General features: G+C 38.5%; 1 protein-coding gene across 4 annotated transcripts in view; it reads right to left on the bottom strand.

The window, feature by feature from the left end:
* LOC116266031 (vacuolar fusion protein CCZ1 homolog B) overlaps positions 1 to 12,153 on the bottom strand; it is a 29,400-nt gene extending 17,247 nt beyond the window's left edge. Inside the window, exons 1-3 of one of the 4 annotated variants that reach the window (XM_031647095.2) lie at positions 11,886 to 12,152; positions 11,156 to 11,370; positions 4,677 to 4,770 (exon numbers count right to left, since the gene is read on the bottom strand). In XM_031647095.2, the coding sequence (XP_031502955.1) occupies positions 4,677 to 4,770; positions 11,156 to 11,337 (276 nt within the window). In that variant the 5' untranslated portion in view covers positions 11,338 to 11,370; positions 11,886 to 12,152. Of the gene's footprint in view, positions 1 to 2,654; positions 2,802 to 4,676; positions 4,771 to 11,155; positions 11,371 to 11,885 lie in introns of those variants that run through there. The other 3 variants (XM_031647096.2, XM_050080868.1, XM_050080869.1) reach the window with 3 other exon arrangements.
* Positions 12,154 to 13,170: the final 1,017 nt, after the last annotated feature.

Raw genomic sequence — 13,170 nt, forward strand, 5'->3', positions numbered from 1 at the left:
CCAACCGATACGCATTACGCTATGCCATTTACAATATTGCTTCAAAGCATAAAAGACAAGCTTTTCTTAAAAAATAGAAAAATTAAAATTGAACAGATTCTTTACCTATGTATGAGCTAATAAAAAATAGCACAGAAAAAGCTAAAGGAATCAGTACAATTGACAACTACCAGCAGAATACACTTATTAAAACTGAAAAACTCACAGCCTTTATGCATTCAAGGTTTACTTGAGCCAAAAAAACAAAAAACAACATGCATATGAAAAATGAAATTTTCCCTCTCTGAAACCTAATTTTATTAGATTCCTCTTGCGACTCATCATTGCCATCACTTTATCATCATTTGAGTCATCCATGTATTCTGGCTCTTCATCTTCATTCTCTGTTTCATGAACTGCACTCTCCTCAACATCAATTACTTGTTTTCATTTTTCTTTCCTTTTAATCTATAAAAACAACACTTACTACACTATGCCATATGTAATTACAAACTTTTTTAAAAAATCATATGTATAATGATGAAAAAATACTTCCTTGGACAATCCATATAGACTTTATTTTCTTTCCTATGTCCCACTGGGAGTTGTGACCCCCTCTATAGGCACAAGTTAAATTGCAGGAACTTCAAAGTTTGGATCGTACTATTAATCCTCCAACCACAAACGATTCCTTACTTGTTCCACGACTTCCTCCAGAATCCATTTTCCATCAAAATCCATGTTATCAAATGTTTCGGATCTTTTGAGCCATCCTCTAGATGTATTGCTCTCTTAGCTTCATGTCATAAATAAAAGCACTAGAACTTTCATCTTGTCTCAATCAAGCCTATTTCCATGTTTCATACACATTTGTTGCAACTTGCAAGATACTGTCAACATTCAAATTTTAAACTATTAATGTACAACAATTAGTACTTAAATTTGTAAACATTTCTAAAAATGCATCCCACTGAGAAAATGCTTCAACTGCATTCACAATCCAACACACCACATGGGAGATTTAAAATTTGTACAGCAAAAATATTCAATTCAGGAGTCTTCCAAATGACCTCCACCAATCAGCTAAAAGGAATGTAAAATGAAGACATAAGCAGCATAACATAAATCGCATTACCAATAATTCAAAATACAATAATAAATGACAAAAGAATATTGTAAGTTAACCATGACTTCTCTCTTTCTTGTTTCAATGGCCACTCACTACAAAACAACCCCTGTGCCTTCTAAATCATCCAATGGTCTAACAATAGCTAATCAAATACAAGGATCTGCCACCATTGTCTATAGAGTTATATCATCCATCCATAATCTCTTCAGCAACATTAAAATCAACATGATAATGAAAGTGTGGGTCCAAAAGATATTCTGCTCCATAAATAGGATGATGTTGTACATTTCCGTCTTCAATCACTTGTATCCTACGTCACATGGGTGGGGGATGCAAGTGCTGCTTCAGGTAAAGGTGTAACGATCTTCAAAAAAGAAAATTGGGTGCAGGTGCAGCTATATATATATGTGTGTGTGTGTTTGTGTGTTTGATTCTATGCAATTATATACTAAATAAAGAAATTCTCAAAATCAATGCGGGAGTGTACTTTTTCATGAAGGGGACACCCTCATGGTATCTTTCAAAAAGAAACAAATTGGTATCTTTCAAAAAGAAACAAAATGGATGCTAGGGGTCCATTTATTGAAAGAGGAAAACCATTGATGCTAGGGGTCCATTTTCTTGAAAGAGGACACCCTTACAATAGGGTATCTTTTAAAAAGACACCAATCCTTTTGAAAAGAACATCAGACTTTTTTTAAAAACACCTATCATTCGTTTAAAAACGAGAACATACTTGTTGTACTTTTAAAACAAAGTAAAAATAATAAGAGAGGGAGAAAGACCCTGTCTCCTTTTCAAAAGGACCAAAAAGTGACGAGACATGAGAGAGATAGAGTTGAGGGAAAAAACATGAGGTTTTAACAAATAATAGGACACGACACGTCCTGTAAGTTAAGTGCAGCTGACTGCACCAGACACATGTTGACTGCATCTGGTGGTGAACTGGTGCCGCACCCACAGCCACACTTGCACCTACATTGTGTCCACACGGGTGTGAGGGCCTTTTTGAAGCACCCGTGTGACCTAGACTGTATCTCATATGGCCTTGTATTTTCCTTCATTATTACCCAAATCTGCAGCCCTTTTTTCTTACATTATGGTTCAAATTGACAGTTATTTGCTCTTCTGCTCTATTCAGTGCCTATACAAGAACGCCATAGGTGCTCACCACCATTTACCAATCCTGAGATTTCGACAAAAGGCATGGTTGCTTTAATGGCATATATGACTACACTCCAAAATTTATGATCTTCAACAAGAAAAACTTGTTTGACTTCAGGTTTCTTGAATTAACAATTTGTTCAAAATTCTGCAGCAGAGACATTACCTTTAACTCATTAGATATGAAATTCTATGAAGAGTAAGGTATCATGAGGCAAAACGTGTGACTACAGTGTACAATAATTCCTGTTATTTCTGTCTTGTCATCAGGTCAAGAGCCCGTGTTATTGTATATATACCTTTTAATAGATTATATCATCAACATCTTTGAGCATCAAACTTATACAAAGAGCAACAAAAAATGTCCATTAGAATAACTTACCATTCTCCAACCTCTTTCCAGTAACAACTAACAAAAAAAAATTAGGTGCATTGTCTGTGATGGAGCCCCAACAACTTCAAATATTTCACATGGATTATCAAGTGCCATCATATCCTCCTCCATGTCCTCCTCTTCCTCGTCCTCCTCCTTCTTCGAATGTCGCCAGACAAGCAGGTTTCTAGGTAGAGATACAAACAATGAAGAGAAACTCAGTACGTTCTGAGGCAGCTAATCCCTCTTTGCTTGTTTGACATGGGATGTGCTACAAAGCACACCATGCGGTTTGTAGGACAGTTTTGACATCATTAGTTTCAAAAAAAAAGTGTCCTGCAAAGCTTTTTGTGGACTCCCTTACATGTCAAGGACTATCTCATTAGATTTCAGAACTTCCAAAGGTACAAAATTTCCTATAATTCTTGAAATTTTGATGTCATCATAGAGAAACCATTGTACCTATAACAGGTGTATATTTTTTAGGCATCTTCAGAGCACTCATATAATAGATTTTCTCTGAAGTCTTTTACCCACTTGCCATACACATTTCTACTTGTTAAATTTTCACCATCAGACTCCTCATACATGGAGGGAAAACAATTTCGCAAAGCAAGCCTGTAGCCTCATAGCAAACTGCATTCAAGCACCGAACTTAACAAAATGGATCATGTTCTGATGGGCACTGTAATCAGCCCAAACAAGGATTTATTCTGAATCTTTTAAGCTGAAAGTAGACGTAGAGTAATTTCATAAGCCAAGGAAACCAACCGAAAAGGATATTCCTGCAGCTAACATGCCTTGTAGAAGAAAACCTATATTTCAGCCATGTCCTGCCCTCTGTATACAGGCCAAACATTTCCCCTATTTCAGGCTTCACCCATGAATTTAGCCAATCCATTTTTAAAGACTAACTAAGCGTAAACCTCTTCCAAATATTTATTTCCCTGTTCCAAGATTACTCAAGTATTGCATCCTCTCCTAAAAAAATATTCCATCATTGAAAGTTGTTACACACTCCTGGTCAAATAATTGTATGCATTGTTCCTTCATAGCTTCTTTTGGTTCTCATATACACTTCAATGCAATGGTGTTGTCATTTTACCTCAGGATATAATGTTTGTTCTCAGAACCTGATTCTTCTTATTGATGAGTTGTATAGTTTTATCTTCCATCGTCAAGCCTTCATGAATCTCTATATCATCATATTCAATCGCATGATACGGGATCAGCCAAATATTTTCTCAATATAGAAAATATAGGCCAATTCTCCATTTTTTCCAAAATATTGAATGGTCCAGCAAACCTAGTGCTTGATTTCCATCCTTAACTGGAAACTAGTCGAAGATGAGGCTTGGCTTGTTTTTCAGGATTTTCATCAAATCAAAGCACCAAGGCACTTACATATTTATAATCATAAGCCAAAAACTACCTGTTTGAAGCTACTAAAAGATTTCAGTTCAGACTTTTAAACTGAAAAAGTGAAATGTGGTTTTTTGTGTATAGAATGCTAGGTAAATTTTAAGCAAATCTACTCAACCTAACTTGCATATGGTTGTGCAACATTGTTCGTCTTGGTTCACCTTTGGGTTTTATATGATCTTAAGTTCCATAGACGCTATTGAGATATTTGTTTTTACTTTTTATTCTTGCAGTCATGGTAGCACTTACAACAGTCAATCTTGTACCTAATCTGGATATGACCTCTATATATGATGCCAAAATGTAAAATGACTAATCCTATTCCCCTTGTTACACATAACAAAGATATATCAGGCCTACAAAAGGTGAACTCTAGCAGAAACTTGACATGACAATGAAAAGCAACGATAGTGGAAAATATGACCAATAAAATTCCACACCATGTGCTCACACTAACAGTGAAAAACCCAATCGAATCGGCAGCTATCTCAAACAAATAAGCCTTCACTCATGAATGCAAGCCACTTTGCCATTCAGGTGACGATATTGAACCCAACACAACATAAAATGGAAGAAATGGATCATCTCGCAGGAAGTGGGGAGCCTCACCATCACCATCCATATATCTGGCTCAGCCTGGTAAAAGACATGAGAATGTCTATCTGCTTCTATGACCTCACAAGCAGCTTCCGGAGAAAATGTCCTGAAATAACAAGAGCTTAGCATTAAATGTAAGACACAGTGAAAACATAGTACGAACAAGAATTCTTACCTCTTCGACAAAATGAAAGCTAATAAATATGATAACTCAGGATCATTCTTGCTATAACAGTACCCATGAACAAACTCTAATTATAGTCGTTAGCATCATCTAAGAAGATGCAGGGGTTCTGAGATTGCTTTTGCATTTAAAACATATGCAAGTGAATCATACTTAAAGATCCACATGAAAAATAACAGAAGAAATCACCTTGAAAATATATCTGTTTCCATGGCTCAAAATTCATATTCTCTCAATTTATAGTTAAATCTAAAAGCATTGTCACAAATTTCGTTTTTGGGTATAAAATGGCAAGGTTGTTCTTGAGAATAATACGGCAAATTTGAAAATCTCTGCAAGTTTTAACAAAGTTTAAAATGTAAAAATAAAATGTGAAAATAAAAATCTGGTAATTAAAAATAAAAAAATGCAAAGAAAACGAATAAGACGCTTTTTTTTTGCCTTTTTTTCTAAATGTTGTTTTTTCTCCTTTTTCAGCTGACTTGTTTTTAATGTTTTTTTTTTTGCATTTTTTTCAAATAAGACATGTTTTTTGTGACAATGGTCAAAAGTGCACCAGGCCTTAGGTGCCCACCTTTTCAACTAGGCTGGTCTTCTTCCTTTTTCTCTCATTCTTCTTTTTCTTTCTTCTCATTCTTCTTCTTTTTCACTTGTCTCCTCATTTTTTTTTCTTTTATTTATGTTTTTGACCAGCCTAGGGCTCGGAGTCCCTAGACCTTTTTGAGGGTCAACCACCTAGGCCAATGAAACGCTTTGGACTAGCAAGTTCTGTCAAGGATAATAATGTAAGAGAAGTCGTAGCTTATGACAGTAAAGGTACTCCCTATACCCAATGTTATAAAAAGCGTATCGTAAGCCATATCGGTCTGGCTTTAAGATACGATGTATCGTAAAATATCGTAATGTATCGTAACCGTATCGTTTTTTTTTTTAATAAACAGAAAAAATAGGAAAAAAATCAAAAAATTCATAAAAATCAGTAAAAAACAAGAATAATATGTTCTTCATAAAAAACACATAGATTTATAAGTCATAAGGTCCATAAGTCTATGAGATACCACATCAAAAAACAAGTTTTAGATGTAATGTATTACATCACAAGATGATAATGAAATTGTGAAAATGTTCAATGTCAATACATATAAAATGAAAGCACTCTCGACTCTCATTCATAATCTTCATCATATTCATTTTCATCCTCATCTCCATCTTCTTCTTCATTTTCATCTTCACAATTTAAAAAAACCTCTTTCCTCCCAACGAGAATCAGCCACCCACAGACAAATCCATGGTTTAATCGATGATTTCTTTTTGAAAATCAATGATTTAACGATGGAAATCGATAATTTCCCTCCACGGCGGCACAATCTCTAGGTTAAAAATGAAGAAGAGCTGGGTTTTTATAAAAAAAAACTCGAAAAGGGGGGTTTCAGCCCCCATTTTTTGAAATCAGCCGTATCGTATGATACGGGGCATGTATCGTATCGTATTTTATAAAAAATACGTATCGTATCGTACGTATCGGCCCCGAATTGTACGTATCGTACAACACTGCCTATACCACTTCTAAATGATTCAATATCACCCCTTACCTGCTTACCATATCCATTATCCTCCAAACCTTTGGAATGACTGCTCCACAATTTTGATTCCCATAATGGTTCCTGGCTCTGCTTCTTGCTATGCAGCTATTAGCGAAAGAGAACACGAGGAAGATAGAAACCTAGAAGGCAAAGGCACCAAGAAGGCTTGGTTTGCTTATGGTCATTAGGTGACAAATTATTAAGTTGATACTAGAGAAAAAAAAAATTGTTTTTTGAGTTCTGAATATAAATAATCTATTTCTTAAGTTGGGATAGACAAATAATTCAGTTATTACAACTAAGTAACTCCATTACAGTTTTTCCATGCTTAGCGCAAGAGTTAACACTTCTTTGAATTGGCCTTTTCCAAAACACAAGCATATTTCATTTCCAAACCTATCAAAATTTTCTTTTTCCAAATCTTCTTGAGTTTGGGTTCATCATTTTAAAATGATATAAGGGTTCATTTTCTCCTTATGAAGGTAACATGCTGTTATAGATTGATCTGCATCTGTTGGATTACTTTGCTCAATCATTTCTTTTCAAAAGTCAAAGTATTTGTGGTTGTTAATTTTGATTTAACAACTCCTTTCAAGTTTAAAATAATTTCCTAAATTGCGCTTCATTGACCAGCCGCTTTGATTTTGGCTTTCTTTTCCCAGTTCACTTAAATCACGTCACTTAAAATCAAATGGGTACATCTTTGAATCGTATACATTATTGTATAAATCCAATAAAAGTTTGTTATTCAAGACCTTGGATACAATAATTACACAACTGAAATATAAGCGAACTGCCGAAGGAATGGCCACTCCTCAACAACCAGGTTGTCAGACTTGCCATAAGTATTCAATACTGCAGTTCACTTATCTTCTAATCTAACTGTGCTTTATATTGACAAAAGGATCCTTTATGTGAACACAGGAACTACCCATTAACTAAGAAAATAGTTTATTATCCTCTCAATAATTCCACAAGATTGGAAGTTATTATATGTGGACTTCTCACAAGTTGGACATTTGACCTTGGTTGTCAACCCATTGACTAATCAAATAAGATGGCAGTTAGCTGACTAGGCCAACGGCACAAAATTGGTAGGCAGCAGTTGTATGGACTAGTGAACTGACAAGGTGATGCGGACCCGTCTTGGACCGCATCCGCTTCATTGCACCTTGGTGCAGCCAATGCCCGCCATACCCAATTAGCCATAGCCACAGCCTTTCTAGAGGCCAAATTGCCTTGCCTAACACATCCAAAAGAGGTTAGCACCAAAAGCTGCAAGGGTCCAAGCCCTTCTTTATCTTTGGCTACCACGATCCATGCTCTTGGAGATACGCACCGGGTCTAGACCGGTGTTAGAGTGAGTCCAGATTGAGCCTAGTCTATGCATTGAGTTTGTGCCCGTGCTAATCCAGCCCTCCAGCTCAGCCAACACCCTGGCTGATGCGGACCTCAGTAAGGGTCCACACCCTTCTCGATCTAGTGTATGCATTTGCATCCTATAGCATGACCTTGTGCCGGCCTCAGGAGGAAGTTGATCCTCAGGTATCAACACAGAAAGGACTCCATCCACACCTGGACCAGCTTGATGCATTTCAGGGGCTCAGGCCCAACCCGAGCAAGTGCACCCAACTCGAGCCCACTCGAGCTGAATCCACACCCAACACACACTCAGCACCAAAACCGGCCCAATCAGTGAGTCTCCAGATGATTCAGCAAGTAACCCAATGGGCCCCATGCCCCTTTACGCCTAGTGCAACACAAATCGCCACATCACACACGGCTTGTACACCCCTTCCAGATCTGACACTCCACCTCAACCCATGCCTCACCCATTTTGGATCCCACCAACCAGCTCCATGCAAGCTGCCACTTCAGCCACGGGATGCACACATTTTTTGTAATGATCCGACTCACTCCTGGGCTCGAAGCCTTGGTCTAGTGGATCCCAACCCGCCCCTAGCAATTTCAGCTTCAGCCTTAAAAAAACTAGGAACCAGGACAACCAACTACTTTAACAACCTCTTTTATAAGCCCTTAAAGATCCTTCACAATCTTAAATACAGGACTAAACTTTTGGGGTGTTACAATCCACCCCCCTTAAGACACACGTATCTGCATGTGTGAGACCCTAGGTCCAAGTGTTGAACCGTGCTCTGATACCATTGTAACGATCCGACCCACTCTTGGGTTCAGAGACCTAGTCCAACGGATCCCAACCCACCTCTAACAGTTTCGGCTCTAGCCTTAAAAAAGCTAGGAACCAAAACATCAAACTACTTTACCAACCCCTTTTATAAGTCCTTGAAGATCTCTCACAATCTTCAATATAGGACTAAATTTTTATGTGTTACACTTTCCCACTTTGACATGCCTTGTCAGCAGTCCATTTGCTCGATCCAGTGAGCCACGTGCCAACCAGCTCCCTCCATGCACCATCCTTAAGGAAAAGGAAAGTGGTCCCCACAGTCAGACGCACTTTCCCTAATAGGCGCACCACATCACACTGTCGCCAGCCACACCATGCCAAGTCTACGCCCACAAGGCACCACATCAGATTCGACAACCTCCTTCCCTATTCAGCCCAAGGCATGGGCCGGAAACTGGAATGGAAGGCCCCTAGTTGTTGCCGCCCAGCCGAGATCCTCTAATCGGATTCCCTCATTTGAATTCTTTCCCTTTTCGTAATGGGGCAGACCATAAAATATTTGTTGTTCTTCAATTTCATTATGCAGTCAATCAATGAAAACAAGAAATTAGAATTTCGCAGAATAGTTTTCTCTCTCTCTTGGCTACTCCTTGAGAACATGTCCTCCTAAGCACCACCAAAGACCACCGGTTTGCTCCACGCTGATCGCCATCCGTCCCAAGCATTCGAGCCACCGCTGGCCACCAATCGGTGTCTCCAAACCTGGTACCAAAGCTCTCTTTTTCTGTCTGTCAATCTCAATCTATCACCAGCTGTCTGCCAGTGATTTGTGTGGTTCATTCATCGCAACCCCACCCTAGACGCAGAGCTCTCCAGTGTGCGAGGAGACCGTCGGCCACCCCTCGGCAACTCTGCCCCGAATGAGGAGCTCTCCACGGAATTGCATGTTCTAGGCCATGCTCTACCCCATCAACGCAAGATTCGGCCGATTGGAAAACCTGCAGATCCTGTTCTGCAGAAACACAGTTCTAGGTGTCACTTCTTCGGTAGACTGACCCAATCAAGCGACGTCAGATCTTCACGAGACTACAATTTTTGGAAAGCTCTAAGAATTAGCTTTCCAACGCGATATTACTCACCTCAATCGAAGCCCAGACGAGAGAGCTATCTATCGTTGATTCATCTAGCAACTGTTTTCCCAAAGTGAGGTTCTGTTCTGCTGACAACCCAATTCAGGCATCACTTTATCAACAGATCGTCCTAAGCTAACAATGTCGGATCCTTGTGTACCTATACTCGTTGGAAAGCTCTTGAAATTATCTTTCCAACCAGCTATTACACGACTTGATCAGAGTTCAAACAAGAAGTTTAACAACGTTTTAATCTGGCTGACTGTGCACCAAACAGAACCTATTCCTGCGCACGCCATCTGTTCGACACTCAGTCCGCCCAACTTTTTGTGGCCATAACTCCCTCTCCCATGCTCAGATCATGCTGAAATTTGGGCTGTGAGCTTATCATTAGAAGTTCTTAAAGTTAAAACAGCTAAAAGTATGGCCTAGCAAAGTTGTTGTTCTCATGAACGTGGCTGTGCCCAACCATCGCTGCAGGACAGTCCTGCCACCCCTGGTCGAGCATCACCTTGGGGTCCAGGAAGCGGACCTAGACTGAGCTTGCATCACTAGGCCAACTGGTCAGCTGTACACCTCCCAGGATTCCAGCCTTATGCTTCTTACATATTCAGTACTCAGTTTTCACAATTAAGAACATAAACTGAATTTAAAAAGCAATGTCCTTCTAGAATCTAGTTTTTGAAGAAGCATATCCACGTATGGCATTTAAAATTTAATCCCTTATTATTTAATCTGAAGTTGCAAAAGTAATTCAGTAATCTAAAGTTGCAAAAGTAATCAAATGTTTCTTAGGTTATGATAATACGTGCTGAGCATTTCAAAGTAACAAGTACAAACTATTAAAATTGCAAGTAATAGCTTACTGAGTAATATGGCGCATAGTTGCTTGCTATTGTCCAAGACAAAATTTCTAATAGGAAGAATAAGGATTTCAGGACACAATTACAACGTAACTTAATGAAGATATATTGACAAGTAAATAGAGTACACTAACCTACAGCCTCATGGACAATTTCCAATTTCATATTTTGAATGCTTTTGCAGTTATCTGAGCTTCATACCTTTAGTTGTATGAGAATTATAAATGAACTTTTGAATTATTGAAAGTTGTATGTTCTGCTTATTCGTCAAATTGGCTTCAAACTTTATTCCTCAAAAAGCTGCGTCCAAAAAAAAAAAGGGACGCCCGCTTCTTTTCCATTGCTGATTATAACCTAAACAGTCAAACTTGAAGCACAACCATGATCAATTTGGGTTTGACATGAAATGTTTTACCAGAAAAAGATTAGAAGAAATAATAGATGACCGATGAGCAGTAAGACAAAGCCACAATAATGAAAAGGCACGGCACGGCAAGATCTACTCCGATTGCTTAACAGAGACAAACAGTTTATATTATACGAGAGAGAAAGAAAGAAAGAGAGAGAGAGAACGCCAATTACCTTGTGAACGTGATGAGCCCATCGCTGAGCCCCACAACGGAAAGCTGAGTTGGAAGAGTGCAGTCAGCTGGAAAGAAAAAGAGAATCTTATCATGCTCATCGCCTTCGCGGTGTCCTCTTCTCGAGTCAAAGACGCACAACTGGACCCCTTCGCCAGCGACAGTGCGCGACGCAGTCCCCATCCCAAAGCAATCGGAAGGGCAACACGAGGACGCCTTTGTTGTAGGAAACCATGAAGAAAACAAACGGGAAATTCAGTGGATTCCAACTCAAAAAAATTGACAGGAAGATTGCGTCTGTGACTCTAAGTTGTTGTTTCAGGAACTAAGATTAGCGCGGAAACGGAAGAAACAACGCAATTGTGATTGCAGGTGAACAATATCGTGGTGATATCAATCACCAAAATCACTACATCCAATCAACAAGCGCCAAAACCGGAAACACCTGAAGCTAGAAAACTATCTCCAGTACGCTCGAGATTGAAAGCTGCGATGGCATAAGTGAATCGCGAGAGAGAGAGAGAGAGAGAGAGAGAGAGAGAGAGAGAGAGAGAGGCAGACAGAGAGAGAGAGAGAGAGAGAGAGAGGAGAGACAGACAGAGAGAGAGAGAGACAGATTTGGTTTGAATTAGATCTATCTTCTCGAATTCGATCCGAGAAACAAAAATGAATGCGGAAATGGGTGTGCCATGGGATTCATGGTTAAATCCAAAATGGACACAGAAATTTACCAGAGAGAGGAAGCAGAAGCAAGGACCTATTCAATTCAATCAATTGCTGGTTCAGACGCGAGGAAGAGAGGAGAATGAAAGAAGAGAGAGGGAGAGTAGTAGGCAGGAAATCGCGTCTGGGGCAGAAGCGAGCGACAGTCAGGTGGAGACAGGAGCCTGAACACCTAACAGTCGCGCGTCGCGCGTCGCGCCCTCACACTCGTGGAAATCGCCTGAGTTTGCTTCAGGACGCGGTCAGGTGTAAAGAAAAATCTGTGGATTGCTAAAAATTTGACGTGTGTTCAAATATTTGTACGTTTTTCAGGAATGGAAAAGGCAAATGAAATGCCGATGAAATAAAAGTATCATCATGAATTGAATAGGACAAAGGCGAATAAGCGTCAGAAGTACCAAATAGAGGTTTTATTATATTTTTCCTTTACAAGAGAATATTTATAATAACTCAAGTTGCAAAACATATGACTTAATGTGTAAAGAATCAAATCTTAAGATACCTAGCAGATGGTATAGCATGGAAGAGTTTTGATGAGATGCACTCATCAATTGTATTAGAATCTCGAAATGTATGTTTTGATTTAGATATTTATGGTTTTAACTCATTTGAAAATTTGAGTTCAACTTCTAATATATGACTTGTTTTGCTGGTGATATAACATTTGCCACTTTGGTTGTACATGAAGTAACCTTATATGTGGATGAAGTAACCTTATATGTTACCATTTATTATCTCATGACCAATAACTCCAAATGCAATTGGCATAGATATCTAGACGACAATGTAAAACTTTATTATAGGTCATACATGACTTTTTAGAATATGCATAAATATCGGGTTGGAGTACGAAAGGTAAACTAGTTTGTCTCGTTTGTTATAAAGGTACATGTAGTTGCGAATTAAAGCATAGTAAAAAGATGTGTTGTATGTGTGAGTTATCAAAAAAAAACAAACAAACATATATTTGATGATAAAGTGGAATTGAGATCAGCTCCAAAGTAAATGATTGCAAGGTCAAAATTGTTAGATAATATAATGTTCAACAGAGATATGAAGGAATGACTCGGATATAATTGAAAAAAAAAAAGTATTTTGTTTACTTTGGCATATTAAAAGCATAATATATTACATCATAATTTAGAAGTTACGCACATAGATCTGTGACAACATCATTGGTATATTATTAAATATAGGCATCAAATCAAAAAACCAGTTGAAAGCTAGAATAGACTTGACAGAAATGAACATATAAGAGTCACTTATGTACGACAACATCCAAATTCAGATAGG

This window comes from Nymphaea colorata, chromosome 12, assembly GCF_008831285.2.
Source record: "Nymphaea colorata isolate Beijing-Zhang1983 chromosome 12, ASM883128v2, whole genome shotgun sequence".
NCBI classification, from domain to species: domain Eukaryota; kingdom Viridiplantae; phylum Streptophyta; class Magnoliopsida; order Nymphaeales; family Nymphaeaceae; genus Nymphaea; species Nymphaea colorata.